This window comes from Chiloscyllium punctatum, chromosome 10 (genome assembly GCF_047496795.1).
Source record: "Chiloscyllium punctatum isolate Juve2018m chromosome 10, sChiPun1.3, whole genome shotgun sequence".
Classification (NCBI taxonomy): domain Eukaryota; kingdom Metazoa; phylum Chordata; class Chondrichthyes; order Orectolobiformes; family Hemiscylliidae; genus Chiloscyllium; species Chiloscyllium punctatum.
Window position 1 is genome coordinate 10,184,204 of NC_092748.1, and position 22,167 is coordinate 10,206,370.

General features: G+C 41.1%; 1 protein-coding gene across 3 annotated transcripts in view; it reads right to left on the minus strand.

The window, feature by feature from the left end:
* Nucleotides 1–21,925, minus strand: part of LOC140481879 (disco-interacting protein 2 homolog A-like) — a 273,185-nt gene extending 251,260 nt beyond the window's left edge. Inside the window, exon 1 of one of the 3 annotated variants that reach the window (XM_072578496.1) lies at nt 21,341–21,923. In XM_072578496.1, the coding sequence (XP_072434597.1) occupies nt 21,341–21,419 (79 nt within the window). In that variant the 5' untranslated portion in view covers nt 21,420–21,923. Of the gene's footprint in view, nt 1–21,340 lie in introns of all 3 variants that reach the window. The other 2 variants (XM_072578497.1, XM_072578500.1) reach the window with 2 other exon arrangements.
* Between the last annotated feature and the right edge of the window lie 242 nt (nt 21,926–22,167).

Genomic DNA, 22,167 nt, shown 5'->3' on the forward strand with positions numbered 1-22,167 from the left:
CTTACATAATATGAAGATAGTTATGGAATGTTGTCGTAATCTGACAGTGTTAATACTGTCAAAGCGTGGAGGGCAATATGGCACAGTGAGGGTAACACATCCAAAACGTCTTCCCTTACCCTAACAGTTGGTATGCCGGGTTTTCAGCTGGGGATAACGGACACTGGGCTTAAACTTTGGGCAGCTAGGGGAATCTCCGGTGGGAGTGATTTATTTGAAGATGAAATAATGATGTCCTTTGACCAAAAAACCCACAAGTATAGTTTAGCTAACAGACGTTTTTCAGGGATTTTATTCAAAGGACCACGCTTTTGACTGACTCCTACAGATCTGTCATGGAGAAGATGGTACTTCATGCTAAAAGTACCCTCTCTGTTCGCACTCTATCATGTTGCGGGGGTGGGGGGTGATCTTTCAGATGAGGTTGAGCAGCTTTGTAGGGTGTGGGAGTGTGGAAGTTAGGAGTTGAGATCTCGACAAGGACATGGGAGGACATTGAGAAAACTAGAGGGAGATTTTGATCTGTGATAGGACTCATGCCATGAAGCTAAAGATTCTGCATAAGGCCCGGTTGACCCCAGACCGTCTCACAAGATTTAAGGTAAGACAAATTAATTATGTCCTAAGTGTAAAATAAGTAACAACACTCACTCATGGTCTGTGGTCTTGCCACAGGTTCCATACATGTTGGAGTGCTGTGGCAAAAGTAGCAGAGGGGATCTTGGGGATTGAAGTTAAGAGGGAGCCTCCTGCTCTTTTCCTGGGCCTACCCAATTTATCTTTAGACGATCAGAAAAGAAGTTGTTGACCTGGACTCAATATATCGGCCACTACAGCAGACAGCTCAAACTGACAACCGGAAGCGGCAGAGACAGGCCACTTTCAATGCCGGAGAAAACAGCACAGAAGTGCTTCACAGGAGGCTCCCAAGCACTGAGGATGTCACCTAGACAGGGGACGTAACGTTTGCAAGACAAATTCCCAGCACGGCGAACAGAACCACAACAACGAGCACCCGAGCTACAAATCTTCTCCCAAACTTTGAATGCCCCCACCCCCCCACCTCTCTTTCTTGTAACATTTGTATCCTGGAATATTAAGCTGCCAGTCCTGCCCATGCCTGAGCCGTGTCTCTGTATTTGTTGTGTCATCCCAGTCCCATGTTCCTCACCATGCCGAGTTCATCTGCCTTCCCTGTTAGGCCCCTTGCATTGAAATAAATGCAGTTTAATTTATTAGTCCTCCCTTGTCCTTACCTGCCCTATTTGACTGGCTTCTGTTCTCAACTGTACCAGTCTCCGATTGATCTCTTTCCTCACTATCTCCCTGGATCCCACTCCCACATCTTACTAGTTTAAATCCTCCCGAGCAGCTCCAGCAAATCTCCCTGCCAGTATATTAGTTCCCCTTCCAATTTCGGAGCAATCCTTCCTTCTTGTACAGGTCACTTTTATCCCAAAAAAGATTGCAATGAACCAAAAATGTAAATCCTTCTCCCATACACCAGCTCCTCAGCAATGCATTCATCTGCTCTATTCTATTATTCTTGCCCTCAGCGGCTTGTAGCACCGGGAGTGATCCAGAAATTATTACTCGAGTTCTTCCTTTTAAAATTCCTGCCTAACTCTTTAATCAGCCTTCAGGATCTCAACTTTCCCCTCCTATGTGGGCAATGACCTCCTGCTGGCCCTTCTTCCCCCTTGAGAACATTCTGCACCCTCTCGGAGACATCTTTGATCCTGACACCTGGAAAGCAACACACCATTCTGATTTTTCACTGCTGGCCACAGAAATGTCTGTCGGTACCTTGGACTGGAGAGCCCCCTCACACTTGGAACCCAATGTACCACTCGCTGCATTCGAGCCAGTCTCAATACCAGAAACTTGGCTGTTTGTGCTATGTTTCCCTGAGAATCATCACCCCTACATCTTCCACAACAGCATACTTGTTTGAAATGGGTATAGCCACAGAAGGCTCCTGCACGAGGTGCTTACCTCTCTTACATTCACATAGATGGGTTAACTCCAGGAAAGGTATCTGAGACTTCCACCCCCCCTACCCCTTTCCTATAACTGCCATCCATCACATACTGTTGCTGTTGCAAATTCCTCATTGCTTCTAACTGTCTCTCTGACTGATCCTTTCAATTTGATAAAATTCACAACCAATAGCATTTATTACAGATATAATCCGCAGTAACCTTTAAACTCTCACATCTGACAAGTACATATCACAGCAAAGGCCATTTTTGCTCCTTCACAATCTCCAGACCCAGAAAATAACACCGCCTTATTCCTCTACAAAACACTGCCCCCAGTTATATTAATAGTTATGGCTTATATTTTAAGTTTAATTAAGAGACATATCTCAATAAAACATATAATCAAGAAAGAATCCACTCTACTCACTGCAGCAGATTTTCTGTAGGTCACACTTAAAAACAATACACTTATGTGCCGTGAACTTCATCCAAACATGTTCCAAAATCAGTTGTGAATTTCATTGTTTGTTAATTTTCCCAGTTGCACTCCAATGTCCAGCGATACATGAATTCAAACAGTAAAGGCAGTAACTGTGCAGGTTCACTGCTGTGTCAGTTTCTTTCTCTCTCCCCTGCACTAACCTCACTATGTGCTTCCTTTATTCATTCTTCTCCCTGTTAAAACTGTTTTGACTTTTTCTTCCCAACTTCCAAAACAATGCAACAGCACATAAAACAGTAATTGCTGGTGCTGGAATTCGAGGAAATCACCTCCAACACCTAAAATACCTCAATAAAGGAGCAGCTGTACAGCCAGAAACTTTTCCTGTCCTCCATCTCGGATAATTTAAATCTGAAACTGCCTTTTCAATGGCTAAAGCACAGGAAACATTTCGTGGTTTTCTTGCTGTTCCAAACTGACAGTTTTCACAATAGCCAAGTATCAATTTGTTAAAAGGAAAATAATTTTTGATTAACCTGAATGAGGAACCAGAGGTTTTGATTTCAGGACCTTTGATTATTGTTTATAATGGACTAAATTGTTTAGGCAGTGCTGCGCTTTTCCAGCAACACATTTTCAGCTCTTTATACTGATAACCAGCTTGGCAAGGAGGGAATGAGAAAGGAAACGCAAAGATAATTTCAGCAGCTATCTCTAGACTTTCTCCATTCACAGGTAAAGCACTCCTTCAGACCACCACCCACCCCTCCAGAACCTGATCCAATCAGCTCCCCATTCGCGAGCATGAAAAGTGAAGAAGTTAACAGTTAAGAGGAAGTCTGTACACTTTTTGTCAGTGGTCTTTCTATGGACATTAAACCATGTGAGATTTACCTTATCTTTTAGGGATATGAAGGTTCACTGACCAAGCTAACATCATAACAGCCAGTTGGCTTTGCCACATTTAACAGCAGAGCGGGAACAGAAGCAAAGAATGCTGCGTTTACCTTGCCTGCTGCTGCAGCACTGCACTCGGATGCACTGGCATCCTCCAATTGAAGCATCTCCAGAAGGATGGAAGTCTCGCCAGTTTTGTTAAGTATTTAACTGCCCTTAACCAAGGATTCAGATTTCTGTGGAGTGGTGCGCAAGGACAGACTGTATTTGGTTTTCAGGCTGAACTTTATTGAAGGGGATTTTGGAGAACTGGCTCATTTTCACCCGACTTTGAGCGGATGTTATGGCAACTCAGGACTGTGGATTTAAAAACTTTGAGGGTGAAATTTTTTCCACATGGGAGGATTCTTTAAATTCTACTTACTGTAACGGACTAGTTTTTTTTGTTATAATCGTTGTATGCTGCATGTCAATAACTTGCTTAAATCCTGGCTGTCAGAATCTTATGAAAGCTGGTAGCGCCATTGGTTTTCATGAAATGATAAAAGGAGGGAATGAGAATGTGTATAGGGTACAAGCAGGCAGGGAAAAAGTTAAGTTCTGAGTTTGTGAAACGAGGTTCAGCTGAGCATTACTCAAATCAGATAAGAACTTCAATTAACAATGGGGTGCTGCAGGCAAGAGTAATGGGTTAACAAGGTGGAAAAATATTCATTATGTTGAGCCATTCAACAAGAATGGGACATAGCAATTTTCTATTAGCAATCTTCTCCAGTGAGATTTCCTATAACTGCTTTCCATAGTGTGATCTTCTACAGTAAGAGGTTGCAGAGTAACATAACTGTTATGTAATAGCAGAACAACCTGCTCATAATGTTCTCTTATGGTCAGCCGGAAGAAGTTCTATTTCATAGAAGAAACAATACTGAAGAAGTCATCTGAAAATACAGATAGATGGTCGACAGGAGAGGTAACTAAGCAGAGGTGGACAGTGTAGGAGACTGAAACAGACATCATATCTACACACCATTCTGTGCAACATCCAAAGCAAGATAAACTTCATCCTAACAGGACCAGATGACGACTGTGCAGGGATGGAAAGATAAACTTCTATACTTTCTGGAAATCACAACAAGGCAAAGTATTTGAGTTTCACTCCATGCCTATTTGCAACAGTAACAGTTTAAATCCCAATTTATCAGGACAGAAAAAAAATTAAAATATAGCTTGCATCCAATAAAGTCAGTTGTTGCCCAAATCCCTAACTATTTATGAAATCAATAACTTGCTAAAACAAGCTCTATGTACATCAGATATAGCAACTGGGTGACTCAATGGTTAGATTGTCATGTGTCTCATGAAATAAATGCTTTTGTGAAAACGTACAGCTAAAAACTTGTATTTGGCCCTAGAGACTTCAAATTTACCTTGACCTCTACTCCCAACCTTTTTCAAAATGAAAGCTAAATGAATTATGAAAATGAAAAGGCCACAACTATAACAAAGCACATTGTGTATTCAGGTTTGACTGATAAAAGCGGTCACGGAAGGCTAGGCAACAGGAAGCAGACACAAAAATAAAAGGCTCACATTTCACAGCAGGAGACCCACCACAAGAACGACCAAAACGGAGAAAGCAGATAAACTATTGGACACGTGAAGCATATAAGCAACGGACAAACGAGAACATTTGGCTCTCTTCCACTTCCATGAATAGGAATGTTATTGTACCCATTAGCATTCAAACTCCTTTTATTCCACATTTAGGGAAAAGGAGTCAGGTAGTGGAGCTAGGAATGGCAAGTGTCAGGCTGATTGAAGAGTGTATTATACTCAACAGCAACCTTCACTTGTCTGGAACCAGGAGTTTTACTCATTCACTTGTAGGACATGGCTGTAGTTAGCTGGCCAACATTTATTGTCTGCCCCTTGAGAAGGTGGTGGTAAGCTGCCTTCTTCAATGGTTGCCATTCACATACTTTACCCTGAGGGAGGTAATTCCAGGATTTTGACCCAGTGAGTGAAGAAACAGCAATATATTTCCAAGTAAGGATGATGAGTGGCTCAGAGGGGAACTTGCATCAAATGTGTTTGTATGGCATGTCCATAGAGTTTCTGGTTAACGGTCATCCCAAGCATGTTGACAGTGGGGGAACTCAGCGATAGTAAAACCACTCAATGTCAATCTAACAGTGGCTAGATTGTCTATTATTGGAGATGGTCATTAACTGCCATTTGCAGGATGGTGCAAATATTAATTGCCACTTGCAGATAAGCATTGTCATCCCAGTACTAGATATACAAAAATTACTGCTTTATTTTTTGTCTTTTTTAAAAACACAGAACAGAGTTCTGGCTTTGACGAAGCTCATTTTTGAAAGGTCAAGAGCAGTGACAAGCTTGGGAAGAAAAGAATCAAGAGTTAGAAGGGGCAGTGGGAGAAGAGATTGGACGTACTGACAGACTACAACATGAAATGCTTAACAAGTGGATGCAAATAGCAAAAGACAGACAGGAAGCTAACACAAGGCACAAAGTGCAGGGCTGATACCAGAGGATGATTCGCATTTGTACAGAGTAAATAAGAGATCAAGTGAACATTCAGCCCCATAAGCCTGCTTGGCCATTCCATGATATGATAATTGGTCAATTTGTTTTAAATTTCACATTCCTATTAATTCACAATAACCCTCTGATTCCCCACCTGGCAATTATCTTGGTTTTAGATATGTACAAAAACCTTGTCTTAACTGGCTTCTGAGGTGCAAAACGTATTCGAACAGAATACACTTCTTTTAATCTCGACAATACAAGGCCAATCCCTCATTTCAAAAAAGTGTCCCCTCGTTCTCAACTGATCACCAGAGGAAACATTCTTTCCATGTCCATTTTTACATGAATCACCAGAATCTTGTACACTGCAATGGCTACAGGTTCTGACCAGTGGAAATGCTACGAGCCTTGAAAATATTTAGCAACACTATTGAAGGCTTGTGCTCCAGAACTGGGTGTACACTCCGTAAGCTGTTCTAATCTAACTCTGTACATCTCAATCAGATTGCAATGGCTCATCATTCTTTGCTCTCAGAAAAAGGTCTCGCTACATCGCTAAATTACTCCAGCCCAAACACTTGATGCATCTCCTTTGCACTTTCTGTAACAGAACATCTTCGTGTTGAACAGAATTGCACACAGCTGAGACCTAGCTACCATTATGTCGTAACTTCTCTGCTCTTGCATCCAATACCTTGACTAAAAACCAAGGTAAACCAAACATTTTACCCCATCTACCTGTGTTCAAGGATGTATGGATATGTCCACCAGGATTCCTCGGATTGTCTGACTGACCTAAAGTGAATGAGCTCTTAGCTTCTTAACCATTCTGCCCTGCGAGAACTTGTCAAAATCTTTAATGAAATCCATGTGGACAACATAAACTGCACTACCCTCATCCACACATCTCGTCACCTCCTCTAAAAATTCCATCATACTTGTTAGACATCATCAATCCCTTTTAAGCCATGCTGACTATCCTCAATTAACCCTTGTCTCTTCAAGTAGGGATTAAATCCATTCCTCAATTATTTCCAATACTTTTCTCAGCACTGATATTAGACTCACTAGCCTGTAAATTCCTGGTTTATCCCTAGCACCTTTCCACAACAAAAGGCACCAACTCCAGTCCTCCCACACCTATCCTGTGTGGAAACAGAATTTGAAAATTCATGCCAGAGTCCCTTTAATCTCCTTTGCTTCCCCCAGCAGCCTGGGATATTCATCTGGGCATAGGTACTTAGCCACTTTCAAGAGTGCCAAAATGGATAACACTCCCTTTCCCATATTCATTCATGTATATTAGAGTCTCTCTTCCCAATTTTGACACCCACACAGTTCTTCTCTACAATAAACAAACATACAAAACTTTTTTTTAAAAACCTCATTACATCTTCCACATTCTCCCACACGTTAACACTTTGGTATGCCTAACTCTTTCCCGCGTTATTCTCGTCCCTAACATACTCATGAGTTAAGATTTTGGACAGAAGATACAAGAGGAAATTTAATGAACGAAGAGGGAGAAGAGAAACTATGAGCATAGACTTTTGGCCATCTTTAAAAAGATGTTAACTGTCTTACACAAAGTAGTAAATATTACCGAGATAGGCAAAAATACTACAAGTTGGAACCAAAAGCAAAAATATCTTGTTAAGCAGCTACGTAATATTTTGATTCTCCCTTCATTTGAGAATGGCTACATTGGGTCAGTAAAATTATGAGAAAAAGCTACTTTAGGAGTTAACAATAATTGAAATAGAGGAAGCAACTATTAAGTTGCAACGTAGGTTACTGAAGAATGTAAAAGTGTAGGCTCTGGCCACAACTTTCTACATCTTAGATTCGAAGGTGATTACAAAATGAGCAAGATGCCACAGAAGTGGAGGATTGGAAATATAACATATTTTCAAATAAAAGAGAACTGGGAGAAGCCTGTGTGCTGAACATATGGTGGGGGAAACGTTTACAAGCAATAATAATGTACAAAATCACTTGGCAGTTGCAGAAGCCCAAGCTACAAAATCAAACTCAGCTCAAGTCTGGTAAAGACGAATCATGTTTAACTTGATTGAGTGTTTGGAAGAACTTATGGAAAAAAATTCAGTTGATACTGTGCCACATGAAATGTACCATCACATGACAGATTCGTTAGTAAAATTAAGCCCGAGAGGATTACAGGGACATTGGCAGTGTGTATAACAAGCCAGCCGAGTGGACAGAAAACAAGCAGTCTTTTCGGACTGGAGGATGATAATAATGGTATCCTCCAGAGGTCTATTATCAATACTGATCTTTCAAAATGAAGTCATTTTATGGGAAAATGTAGAGAGTAATTTAAAAATCGGCAATGAAATGAAACACACAATCGAAGAAATATTGGGATGGATCATAAACGTCAGGACGACAGTCTGGTGAAAGTTGCAAGTGAAATATAATAGATTCAAGTATGGAGTAGTTTTTTTGAGGGAGGAAGAATGAAAATGATATAATGAGTTAAATTATTCAACTTTAAATGGAGAATTGGAAGAATGACAGCTGAGCATATATGCACACCAATCTTGGACGATGTCAGAATAACTTGAAAAGGCTTTTTAAAAAGCAAATGATATCATGGACTTGATAAAGTGGGACACAGGGTGCAAAGGCAAGGATCTTGGGCTGAACGTCTGTTGAATACTTGTAGAGCCTCAACTGGGGTGCTGTGTTCAATCCTGAGTAATGAATTTTAGTAATGATAGTAAAACATTAGAACAGTACAGAGATTAGCTGACTGTGTGGAGAAACTAAAATTCTTTTTTTAGGACAAAAAAGGTGAAGACAAGATTTGATGAGAATGCAAAACCATGAAAGGTTCAGCAGTATCTATTCCCAATGGCAGAGACAAAGATTTCAGGCAAATCGACAAAAGAACTCAAGGCAACCTGAAGGCAAGCTTTGCACAGTAACTTTGTGTTCCAAAAGGAACTGCAAGTATGGAGGCAGACGATCCCAAATCAAAAAAAAACCTTGAGGAGAACTGTGAAAAAACATGAAAGAAATTACTGGGCTCTCTGGGAAAAGGGGAGTGGAATAAAACTGATGTGGCGGTTAGCTCTTCACAAAGTAACATTTTAATTAGATAATGGGCTTCTTCCAGACTGCCTCATTCCAAGATTGTACTATCCTATCTTCAAACAATTGCTGTTGCTGCAATCTAAACCTCCTCAGTATTCCTCAGCTCAGACATAATTTTATCCTTGGCCTTAATCATTTTGCCAAAATAAGTTATTCTAAATCTAAATTATGCCCTCGATGCTCTGTCACTCCACAGATAAAGATCATATCTATTGCTGACATGAAGACTGATTAAATAATAATTTCAGAATTTTTAACCGAGTCTCAAAGCAATTTTATTTGAATTTGAGAAATCAAAGAGTCAGGGTAAGGTTTAATACATGAAAAAATGGGAGGTGTGAGAGGGAAGAACCCTCAAGAATTCCCAGATTCACCAGATGGTTTGGAAAAAAAAGTCAGCTAAGCCATCAACAAGAGTACAGACAAAGGAACTGATCGGCAGCTTATGAAAAATCACTTTTAATGAAAATCAAAAATCCAATTTAAAAAGTGAATAAAGTACTCCACGAGTTTTACAGACTTTTAGACAGACTTTACTATCCAGGAGCACAGGACCAAAAGCTAACATAGAAAATGCCTTCCACAGATGAAAAAAAATCTTCGGTGAAAATGTAATGGGATTCAATAATTTATAGTGCTTATCCCCGCTATTTCTTTCTCTGGACATATTTGACCAATACATAATTACATGATGTGACCCTAAACTGGGCACATGAAATTGTCTCAAGCTTAACCTAAAATAGTTGAATTTGTCAATATTATCTATCTGCATGTTCTGTGTTGGCATTTCCCTCAGTGGCTCTGAGGTAGGAAACAGAAGTCAGAGTTCCAGCCCCTCGTTGTGTCACAATGCCATTTGCTAAAAAGTGGCTACGTGGTCCAGCAAATAAAAATTCAGACGTGGTACCGAAACCTGCAAATAATCACCATTTTGATCATTTGAGAGAGGGGTACCAGAGGATTTCTTTGGCAAACAGAGTCAGAGGTCAATGTCATCAAAGAAAGACAAGAGAATCACAATGAAGAGAAAACAAGTGGGGGAAAAAAAAATGGATAAATGAAGAATAGATAGTTTAAGTGATTTTTAAACTGATGCATCACATCTATTTAATTCCAACATTTCTTGGATAATAGCATTTCATGATTCATTGCTTTCTTGATCATTTTCGCTTATCTTTTTCAATAAAAATCTAAGGTTGGAAAGTTGCAACCTGATATGTCTATGAAATTTAACATAACAATCTTGCAAAACTCTTAAGAATCAGCACTCAATGTGCTGTAAGTCTGCACTGTGCCATTGTTGCAGCCCTAATTATGTTAACCACAAGTCTATGTTATATCACCACATTACAATACTCAAACCTACATACGGCTTGTTTTTATTTCAGTCTGTATTTCAGCTGAAGAATGGTACAAAACAGAAAATACAGAAAACAAATAACTTTCTTCACTTCAACATAAAACAAAGCAATTCACAGTCAATAAGGTACAGAGGTCTCACCCGACATGCTTCAGCACTCAATTTCATCAAGCAAGAGAATCACTTTGGCCCAGGACCAACAAATTGTTTATGAAAATAGCAGAAGCGATTAAGTATAGGGAAACACATCTGTTAGCCAATAAAGAAATTCGCTGTAGTAAATGGCTACAGGACACCTGGGCGAGTAGGAACCAAGCAGAATGTTCAAACAGATAATGAGATAGAAGGATCTTTGGATCGTGGTTAATTTTGGGAATATTGTCAAATTTAACAAATGACTCAAAAACAAAGTAGAGAATTACGACTGCCTCTAAATGAAACATGAGGTCCAAGGAAATTGAAAAATGTAACATGGAATGCAATTAAGTGTTTATCAAATCTGTTTAAAGTGCACAACAGCAATGTCAAGAATTTTAAATTAATCTAGAATGCTTCAGCACTTGAGACCATGCGGTCCATCAAGACCACATGGTCTTGTGGAGCAATCCAGTCAGTGTCATTCATCTGCTTGATTTCCACAGCCCTGCAAGTTTCCTTCCCTCAACTGACTATTTTCAAATCAATATCCTTTTCATATTATTCATCATTACTACTTCCACTGCCCCATGTTTACTCTTCACTGAAGACTCGAGAATTTTTAAAAATTGCAAATGGACTGAAAAGGGCACAGAGCCCAATGAAATGTTGAGCTTCATTTCTAAAAAGGGAAGAGCATTAAAAAAAAAAGTCATGTCTTGCCAAAGTTATACAAGGCACAAGTTAAACTACACCTGGACCAGAACAGTTTATCATCTTATCCAAGAGAAGATATAGTGGCATTGGAGACAGTCAAAAGAAGGTTCACATGGTTGATTAGATGCCATCTATTGTGCTTCGAGGGGATATTAAATAGATTGAGTATGCATTAATAGGAGTCAAGAAAAATGAGGAGTGACCGTATCAAAACACAGAAGATTCCTCGGGGGCTTGACAGGGTAGCTGTGGAGAGGTTGTTTCCCCTGGCGGGACAGTCACAGCGCAAAATCTCAGACAAAACTAGAAGGATAAGGAGGAATTTGTTTTCCTCAGGGGAGTGCATCTGCGTATTTATTTACCACAAAGGCTGTCAAGGGCTGGTCATTAAGTATAACCATGGCTAAAACAAAAATGTTTAATCTGTAAGGAGATCAAGGGTTGTGGTGATACCACAGAAAAAGTAGAATTCAGGATCAGATCAGCGATTATCTCAATGAACGGAGGCGCAGACTTGATCAAACTAAATGACTTTCATATTCTCGTATAGCTTCGAGTCACAGAGTTGTACAGCACGGAAACAGCCCCTTCGGTCCAGCTCGGCCATGCCGACCAAATATCCCAACCCAATCTAGTCCCACCTGCCAGCACCCGGCCCATATCCCTCCAAACCCTTCCTATTCATATACCCATCCAAATGCCTCTTAAATGTTGTAATTGTACCAGCCTCCACCACTTCCTCTGGCAGCTCATTCCATACACGTACCACCCTCTGTGCGAAAAAGATGCCCCTGAGGTCTCTTTTATATCTTTCCCCTCCCACCCTAAACCTATGCCCTCTAGTTCTGGAATCCCCAACCCCAGGGAAAAGACTTGTATACCCTATCCATGCCCCCCATGAATATCCTATCCATACCTCACATGACTTTATAAACCTCTATAAAAGGTCACTCCTCAGCCACCAACGCTCCAGGGAAAACAGCCGTCACCTATTCACCCTCTCCCGAGAGCTCAAACCCTCTAACACTGGCAACATCCTTGTAAATCTTTTCTGAACGCTTTCAAGTTTCACAACATCCTTGTGATAGGAAGGAGACCAGAATTGTAGGCAATATTCCAACAGTGGCCTAACCAATGTCCTGTACATCTGCAACGTGACCTGTATTCAATATTCTGATCAATAAAGGAAAGCATACCAAATGCTTTCTTCACTGTCCTATCTATCTGCGACTCCACTTTCAAGGAGCTATGAACGTGCACTCCAAGGTCTCTTTGTTCAGCAACACTCTAGGACCTGACCATTAAGTTTCAGTCCTGCTAAGATTTGCTTTCCCAAAATGCAGCACCTCACATTTATCTAAATCAAACTCCATCTGCCACTCCTCATTCCATTGACCCATCTGATCAAGATCCCGTTGTAATCTGAGGTAACCTTCTTGGCTGTCCACTATACCTCCAATTTTGGTGTCACCTACAAACACACCAGCTATACGTTTTATGCTCACATCCAAATAATTTATATGAAACGACAAAAAGTAGTGGAACCAGCACCAATCCTTGTGGCACTCCACTGGTCACAGGCCTCCAGTCTGAAAAACAATCCTCCACCACCACCCTCTGTCTTCTACCTTTGAGCTAGTTCCGTAACCAAATGGAGAGTTCTCCCTGTATTCTAACCTTGTCAGACGCCTTACTGAAGTCCATATAGATCACACCGACCACTCTGCCCTCATTCAATTTTGTTTCTTCTTCAAAAAAAACACAATCAAGTTGGAGAGATAGGATCTCCCATGCATAAAGTCATCTTAACTATCCCAAATCAGTCCTTGCCTTTCCAAATACACGTACATCCTGTCCCTCAGGATTCCCTCCGACAACTTGCCCACCAGTGACCTCAGGGTCACTGGTCTATAGTTCCCTGGCTTGTCCTTAACACCCTTAAATAGTGGCACCACATTAGCCAACCTCCAGTCTACTGACACCTCACCTGTGACTATCGATGATACACATATCTCAGCAAGAGGCCCAGCAATCACTTCTCCAGCTTCCCACAGAGTTCCTCGGGTACACCTGATCAGGTCCCGGGAATTTATTCAGCTTTATACGTTTCAAGACATCCAGCACTTCCTCGTCTGTAATTTGGACATTTTTCAAGATGCCACCATTCATTTCCCTACATTCTTTATCTTCCATGTCCTTTTCCACAGTAAACATTAATGCAAAACGATAATTTAGTATCACCCGCAACTCCTGCAGTCTACTCAAAGGCCGCCTTGCTGATCTTTGAGGAGCCCTATTCTCTCCCGAGTTACCATTTTGTTCTTAACGTATTTGTAAAGGCATTTTGGATTCTCCTTAACGCTATCTACCAAAGCTCTCTTGTCCCCTTTTTAACTCTGCTGATTTCTCTCTTAAGTATACTCCTACTGCCTTTATACTGTAAGGATTCACTTGACCTATCCTGTCTATACCTTGCATATGCTTCCTTCTTTTTGTTTACCAAACCCTCAATTTCTTTAGTCATCCAGCCTTCCCGACACCTTCCAGCCTTTCCTTTCACCCTAAAAAGGGACACACTTTCTCTGGACTCTCGTTAGCTCATTTCTGAAGGTTTCCTATTTTCCAGCCATCCCTTTTACCTGTGAACATCTGCTGCCTATCAGCTTTTGAAAGTTCTTGCCTGATACTATCAAAATTGGCCTTTCTCCAATTTAGAACTTCAACCATAACATTGGGTCTATCCTTTTCCATCACTATTTTAAAACTAATAGAATTATGGTCACTAGCACCAAAGTGCCCCAGTTTCAGATTGATCTCTTTCCTAATTATCTCCCTGGGTCCCAGCACAACTCCCCCCCGCCCCCCCCCCCCCCAACCTTACTAGTTTAAATCCTCCTAAACAGCTCTAGCAAATCTCCCTCGCAGTATATTAGTTCCCTTCCAACTCAAGGGCAATCTGTCCTCTTGTACAGCTAATTTCTACCCCGGAAGACATTCCCATGATCCAAAAATGCGAATGTCCCATACACCAGCTCCTCAGCCATACATTCATCTGCTCCATCCTCCTATTCCTTTACTCACTAACATGTAATACCAGGAGTAATCCAGATTTTACTACACTGGAGGACCTTCTTTTTAAATTCCTGCCTAATTCTCCCTATTCTTCCTTCAGAATTTCATCATTTTCTCTTCCTGTGTCATTGGTTCCAAACGCCCTTGAGAACATTCTAAACCCTTTGAGACGTGTTTGATGCTGGCACCAGGGAGGCAACACCATTCTGATTTTTTGCTGCTGGCCACAGAAACATCTGTCTGTGCCTCGGACTAGATAGTCCCCAACACAATTGATCACTTGGAACCCGACGTACCCCTCATCCCTCAATAACAGAAACTTGGCTGTTTCTGCTATACTCCCCTAAAAATCCATCATCCCTAGATTTTCCAAAATAGCATACTTGTTTGAAATGGGGATAGCCACAGAAGACTCTGGCACTACCTGCCTACCTCTCTTAGATGGGTTACCTTCAGGAAAGCTATGTGACTGGATCTGCAACTTGTGTTTTGTGAACAGACAAAGGGTAGAAATAGAACCTGCCCGAGGGAAAAAAAAGTGAGGTATCATGTATGGAGAAATGTAATTAACAGTCAAATAGGACTCTCCTTCAAAACAAGAGCTATTATTCAATTCAAAGCCTCATCCTTGCTCTTCTCCACAGATGTTGGCATAACTGCTGAAAGGTTCCAATAGTTTCTGTTTTTATTTCAGACTTCCAACATATATAGTATTTTGATTTTAGTTTGGACGTTAAGGTATATTGGTTGCACCTCTACCCCAAGAACAAATTGCACCAATACTTTTTCCGCAAGTTTTGCAAGGCTTGACAATGCCATTCTGTGGGTAACCTGCGACTGCCTTTTGGTACTGGGCATGTTTTGCATATCTCAAACAAGATAAGAAATTCCAAACGTAAACTACAGTAGCACATGTTAAATAAACGCCCATTACACCTAGATAATGCGATTTATAAAGTAGTTTTTTGGCAAAAATGAGCTACATGAAGACCTGATTGCAATCAAAAGCTAGTTGTTAAATCTATATATAACCACATTGTTCTGACCTGAGATCAGACGAGAATGGATGATTGTAAATGACCATACAAAGAGAAACATGAAAGATTCAAATATCTTACTGTTAACCTCAATCGCACTCATAATAAGGGATATATTTAGTTCAATGATTTACTGTCAGCTTCCTTCGGAGAAAGATATTGCAGTTACATTGCAGCACTGCAGCAAGACTTTCACAGGCTGCAATTGTCAATACGAAGATATCTTTTCATCGCTGAATTTTCTCAATGAGGAAGTGTCCAACAATAATTTTAAAAAAGAATAAATTTATATTTCCTTTCTTCAAATAATTAAATTCAAGTTGTTGAAAATACAGAGCAATGTGTTTCACAATATAATAAGACAAGGGAGTCCACTGACAGCAGTACTATCTACTCCCTTTGCATTGTATCCTATATTGTATGCTCATATCTCTAAAGAGACTTGAACACAACTTTTAAATCCAAAGCAGAGTATGCTAGCCATAGAAAACATTATTCAAAAACTACTAATTTTTTTCCCCTGCTTCTAAAATAACCAGCCTTTCAATCTTTTGTTCAGAAAAGAAGTCCTGTATATGAGACTTACATGTATGTATATAATGGATTGCATTGTTGAAACTTCAGCAGGCTGATCAATGACAAGCAGGAACAAGTTTGAGCTCATGCATACCTCGAGAAGAATCAAGTTTCCTTTTACACATGTTTCTTATAATCCACAGATGGATCAATTCCAGCACTATACTGATCAATTTCTTCTGTGAATTTAAAGTACAACAATTTCAGGGAGCAATGCTTGCTTTGAAGCACAAGTTTATTTTTCCCACAAAGTTAACTGTGAAAAGAGCCTCCATGGTTTTTCCATGAAATAATTAAATTTATACTGAAGTTATATAAATAAGGGAATGGCCTAATTAATAGCAACAACTCCATGACTAAGTTTCCCCTCCTTCACTCAGATGCAGTAACAAAACAGTTACATTATGCAATGTCTCGGATGAGAAAACCTAAGTCACAGATCAAAATCAACATGAGTACCCAGGTGTCTCTGACTTGGACAGTGCGCCAGATACCCCGTTAAAATTTGTGACGTGACATTTTATTCTCTCCATTCTGCATTTTGTACCAGTTGTGAACTTGATAAATTCTTAACAAGTCCATTTAGTCCAAAATACCAATAAAAGTCATTTTCTGTTTATTGTGAAAGAGCACACCACAAGTCCCTGACACTGAACATATTTACAAAACATGAGATCGCACTTCACATTATATTTCACTAAAACAAAAACTCAATCCGTGAAATCAAAATCTCAACATATGGCTCTACGATAAAAAATATTTGAGTTTTAAGAGATGCATACCCAATATTTGTTAGTATCCAACCTTTGTTTAAGACAACCCTTGTATAAACTTTTAAAGCCACCATCTTGGTACCTGATCACACCTGGACTGAAGTGAACGAAAACAAAACACAGCATTCTCACTGCTCAATGATTAGCATGTGACAATGGGAACCTGTTGAAGGGCTTCTGCCCGAAACATCAATTCTCCAGCACAACACACTCTACTCTGTGGTCCCCACTTTCTCCCACTATGGGAACCAAGGTAAAGCAACTCTAAGTTGTAGCTTTGAAGAAACAGATCTGTCACTTCTGTGAATAACTTGAAAAACTTTTTTTTGTTAAATTAGAGCTAAACAAAAGACTTAGCAGCACCTAAGAAATCTGGCCTGAAACTCGTTCTCACAAGATGCTAGTGTAGCATTCTTGGTCACAGGATAATTCTTAGTTAATTAATGACATAATTGAGGACAATTGACATTAACTGTCATGAGGTAAGGGTTACATTTTTCACCAGTGGTTGGTGCATAGATTAATCAAGATAAATTATACTCTAGTTTCTGGCATACCCAGCTCCCTGGCTGGTATTTAAAATATAATTTATATAATAAGATTGCTATATCTTGCCAATTCTGGCATACTCATGTACACAAAGCCAATGAACATAAAATTGACCTTGATTGGCAATTGTTATCTGGTCCCTCGACCCCTTTACTTCATATGCTTAGGGTAGTTTTTTCTGCAAAGCTTTCCAGACAGATCGAGTCAAAACCATCCACTCAAGTCTTCATAATAAAAAAAACATGCAGTTTTCAACATGATTCAATGGCAGCGGAGCCGGAATATTTCTTGAAAACAAAAATCTGAATACGGAATTCTTCTCAATCACCACACTGACTTTCCACCAGAAAGTCACAGCAATTCACAGAACAATGTGGGTGTAAGGGAACCTCTGTCATTATCGATGACTTTTTCATGGCATCCTGAGGGATAACAGAATTCTCAGATACAGAAACAAAGCTTGAGAACTAATAGCTTCAGCTGCCATACATACCTTCACAGGTGCAAACAAAAAATAAACTGAAGTAACAAAGCAGTATTTGTTTGGACTACTGACAGTCAACAGCCATCAAGAACACATCATAGTCAGTCGTCCCTACTCGCATATCATAAAAAAGGTATGTGAAGGTGCAGATGTTGGATTGGTTTGGACAAGGTCAAACATCGCACTGCACCAGGATATCGTCCAACAGGTTTATTTGAAAACACTAGCTTTCGGAGTGCTGTTCCCTAATCAGATGCTTGTGACCCGGTGTCATGTGATTTTTGACCTTATCAATAAGATATTTTTGGGAATTAACTATGCAGCAAATCTTTCAGCAAGCAACCCCTCTGTCGCATAACTGCATCATATTTTTCAGTTAATACTCAGCCAGGCATGAAACCAATCACAGCAATCCACTTCCAAAAGAAAACTACATATTTTTAAAGTTGTATTATGTATCAGTTCGCTTCATCACTGGTCACAGTAATTGGTACAAACAGTTGAAATTAAGACTCAAGTTCTTTCTTACGATAACTACATTTTCACCTTACACCTCTCCCATCCCCACTTTTCAATATTATACTTCTATAGTTTTCTCTCAATTAATTTTATCTCTCTTAGACCTCTATCTGAAGTGCCATCTTAATTTCCACCACTAACTGGACACAGTTCTTTTGTTCTTATTTTACGATTGAGCACGAGTCATGTAACACAAACGCCCTCAAGCAGATACAGCAACTAATTAGGAAGGTAAATGAAATGTTGGCCTTCAGTATAAGGCATGGGAATATAAAACTCTGTCTTGCGACAACAGGGCATCATGAGATCACATCTTGAGTAATGTGTACAATTCTACTGACTTAACGGGGTCTATGCTTGCAATGGAAGCAGTTCAGAACAATTTCATTCAGCAATTTATGGGATGAAGGGGTTGTCATATGAGGAAAGCATAAGCTATATTAATTCAAGTTCATAAGACAAATTATCTTATTGAAGCAAATGATTTTGAAGGAGCTAAAAGAACAGAAATACAGGAATATAGAAGATATGAGCAGGAAGTGGCCATTCAGCCCTACGAGCCTTCTCCACCATCCATCACGCTCATGGCTGATCATCCAACTCAATAGCCTAACCCTGCTCTCTCCCCAGAACCTTTGATCCAATTCACCCCAAGTGCTATATCTAGCTGTCTCTTGAATACATTCAACGTTTTGGCATCAATAACTTCCTGTGGTTCCACAGGCTCATGACTCTTTTGGTGAAGAAATGTCTCATCTCCATCCTAAATCATCCACCTTGAAACCTCAGACTGTGACCCCTGGTTTTGGATGCACTTACCATCAGGAACATCCTCCCTGCATCTACCCAATCTAGTCTTGTTCGAATTTTCTGTCTCTATGAGATCCCTGCCTCACCCCCAACTTGTCTGAACTCCAGCAAAACAATCCTAACCTAGTCACTGTCTCCTCATAAGTCAGTCACACCATCCATGGAATCAGTTTGGTAAACCTTTGCTGCCCTCCCTTGAGAGCAAGAACATCCTTCTTCAGAAAAGCTGTCCAAAACTGCTCACAATATTCTCGGTGTAGCCTCATCATTGCCCTATATGACTGCAACAACACATTCCTCAGCTCTTCTACTTGAAACCACTCACAATGAAGGCCAACATACCATTTGCTTTCTTTACCACATGCTGCACCTGCCTGTTTACCTTCAGCAACTGGTGCACAAAGACACCCAAGTCCTGCTGCACACTCCCCTCTCCCAATTTACAGTCATTTTCAGATAGTAATCTGCATTCTTGTTTTTGCTTCAAAGTAATCCCACTTGTTAAAGAATTAAGAATTGAAGGAGCATATTTTCAGAATAATGGGGCCCCCCCATTTACTACAAAAAGATGGAGGAATTTCTTCTTTTATTGCACGTGAAGTTTTCAGTATTCTCGTCTGCAGAGAGCAGTTAGAGCTGGATTCGTAAATACATTCAAGACTGAACTGGACATTTTTGAACAAAGGAATCAAAAGGGTAAGGGGTGCTTATAGAAAAGGGGAGTGCAGGTCACAATCAGATCAGGTCCGAGTGCGCTGAATGGCCAACCTCCGCACCTACTACTTCGGAATACAATCTCATAAGTTGGCACAGACACCTTATTTTGGAAAAAAAAGTTTCATCAAAACAAATAAAAAAGGTTTCAAAAAGTGTTACATTTAGCTCAAAACTCAAACTATTCTTCTCTCCAAAGATGCTGCCAGACCTGCTGAGTTTTTCTGTCAAAACAAAATCTAATTCGATCAGCAAGCACATAAATCCTTCATGCCTTCATCATTAGCTGGAGCTGAAACTGGAAAATTCCACATAAGACATTGCATGACACATTTGTTATCGACCCAAAATTCCAGTTAACATCCACAGCAGATAATACTTCATTAAAGCTATAGATATTACTAGTCTGAGGGTTCAGTGCACATTACAGAAACAATTGCAATAGAATTCAAAACCAGGTCAGTAATTGATTTGTTTGGAGGGGTTCAAATTACATTTGTGACCCAACATGGAAGAATCCAGGCTTCTGAAATAGATGCTTGCAACTACATTTGTATCGCTATTTATCATGCTGTACACAAATTTCAATCTACTCAATTCAATTGACAGAAAACCCTTCCAGAGCATCACCTGTTAAAGAGCATATTAGCAGATCAGCAGATACCAGAGTGAGGTCGTTGTATGGGCAGAGTTTGCAATGTATGCAATTCTCAAACATTGATCTTTTACAGGGACTTGACTGAATGTCACATGCTAATAGAACAAAAAATAAGTTTTTTTAAAAAATGACAAATGCTTTTTAAAAAACATACTGAAAATCCAACAATCAGTTCAAGACTGTAGCATTATTTTATCTCAAAGGTCGTCAGCAAAAGTAGCCTAAACAAGGTAGAACCAAACCTTATTTTGGGCTGATACAAAAGCCAACTACTGCAGATTTTAAAATTCTAAGAGAACCAAAACATGGAAAAATAAATCTGCTCAGTTGCCTGTTTATTCTCTGTGCAATTTATGATGTGTGGACCAAAATCTAAAAAAAGGGGGAAAACCTGAACCTGGTACCAGCTACAATATAATTGCTGCTAACCCGTGCCAAATTGACTGAAAATGTTTTGACTTCACTTATTTGCCCGATTCGGTCAGCAAGCAGCCTTCGATCATTTGAAAAAAAAACCCCACGGTAACGTTGGGGGAACTCCAAAGGGTACTGCAGCTGATTTCCACCACCCCACCACGTAAACCTGCTTCCTCTGGTACATCTGCAGGGTGCAACTTGTCAGCTTGGGATGCCGCTGGTGTTCTTAACACCAAACCCACCCCCAATCCCGTGCCCATCAACGGCCCACTTGTCGCAGATCTAGAGGTTTTGCAATCGCAAGGGCAGATGAAGGAAAAGGGAGACTGCGCCCCTTTTCTCTCTCTCTCTCTCTCTCTCCCACTCCCAGTTGCCCCGAGCAGACGCACTCACTCGCTGCTCGCTCCGGAATGTGATGCCCCGCTCACGGGAGTCCGGGTGACCGCCCGGTTTTCCTTCGGAATATATTATATATATATATTACACCCAGCCACCGGGAGAAGGCACGGAGGAGGAACAAACTCTTACCTTCGGAAAGCTCGAGTTCGAGCTCGGCCAATTTCACCTTCACATCGCGAGGGAGACTGGGTGTTTCCATGCCGGCCATGGATAGCAACTCCTCCACACCCAACCGCCAACGATGGCTCGAAATTCCAACCACCCCCTTCCTCCACCTATCGCTCTCCCGAGTCTCTCCTCACGCCGCCTTGCTCAGCATTGCCATAGCGCCAGTGCAGGGCACCGAAAGCTTTCGCCTGTCTCTCTCTCCCTCTCTCTCACTCACGTACCAGCCTTCCAGGCCAGCCAACTCCGCCCGACCTACACCCACGGCGCAGGCGCGCGCCGACCAACTGTCGATCAGACGCTCGCGCCTCCCACCAGCGCCGCCTGACTCGCGCACTCCCCGCGCCCCGCTGACCCGTCAATCACACACGCTCGCGCCGGAAACTTTGCCGCCCGCACGGCCGATCAACCGTCCATGGCGACTGCGCGGCGCGAGCGAAGCCCGCTCGAGATGAATTCCCGCCCTGCTCTTCTTTCCTTGGCTGTCGTCTGACGCCCTCATCCTATCCTGACGCGGGGGACGAGCAGAGCGTCCCCTCATTGGTCCATCCGGGTGAGCCCGAAGGGTGGGGTCGAACGGTCTGCTCGTCCCTCTCTGATTGGTGGGGCTTGCGCCACGTGACTGTGTTTCCGTCGAATGGCGGGTCGGCGAGGATTTTAAGTTCGTTGCACCGACTGTACCTCCCTCTCCTCTGCGGAGGCAGGTTCCCACATTGTCGTGGATATTGCATCCTAATAACGAGCGGGTCCTAGACTTGAACTCAAAGGCAGGAGCGCTGCCTACTGCGCCA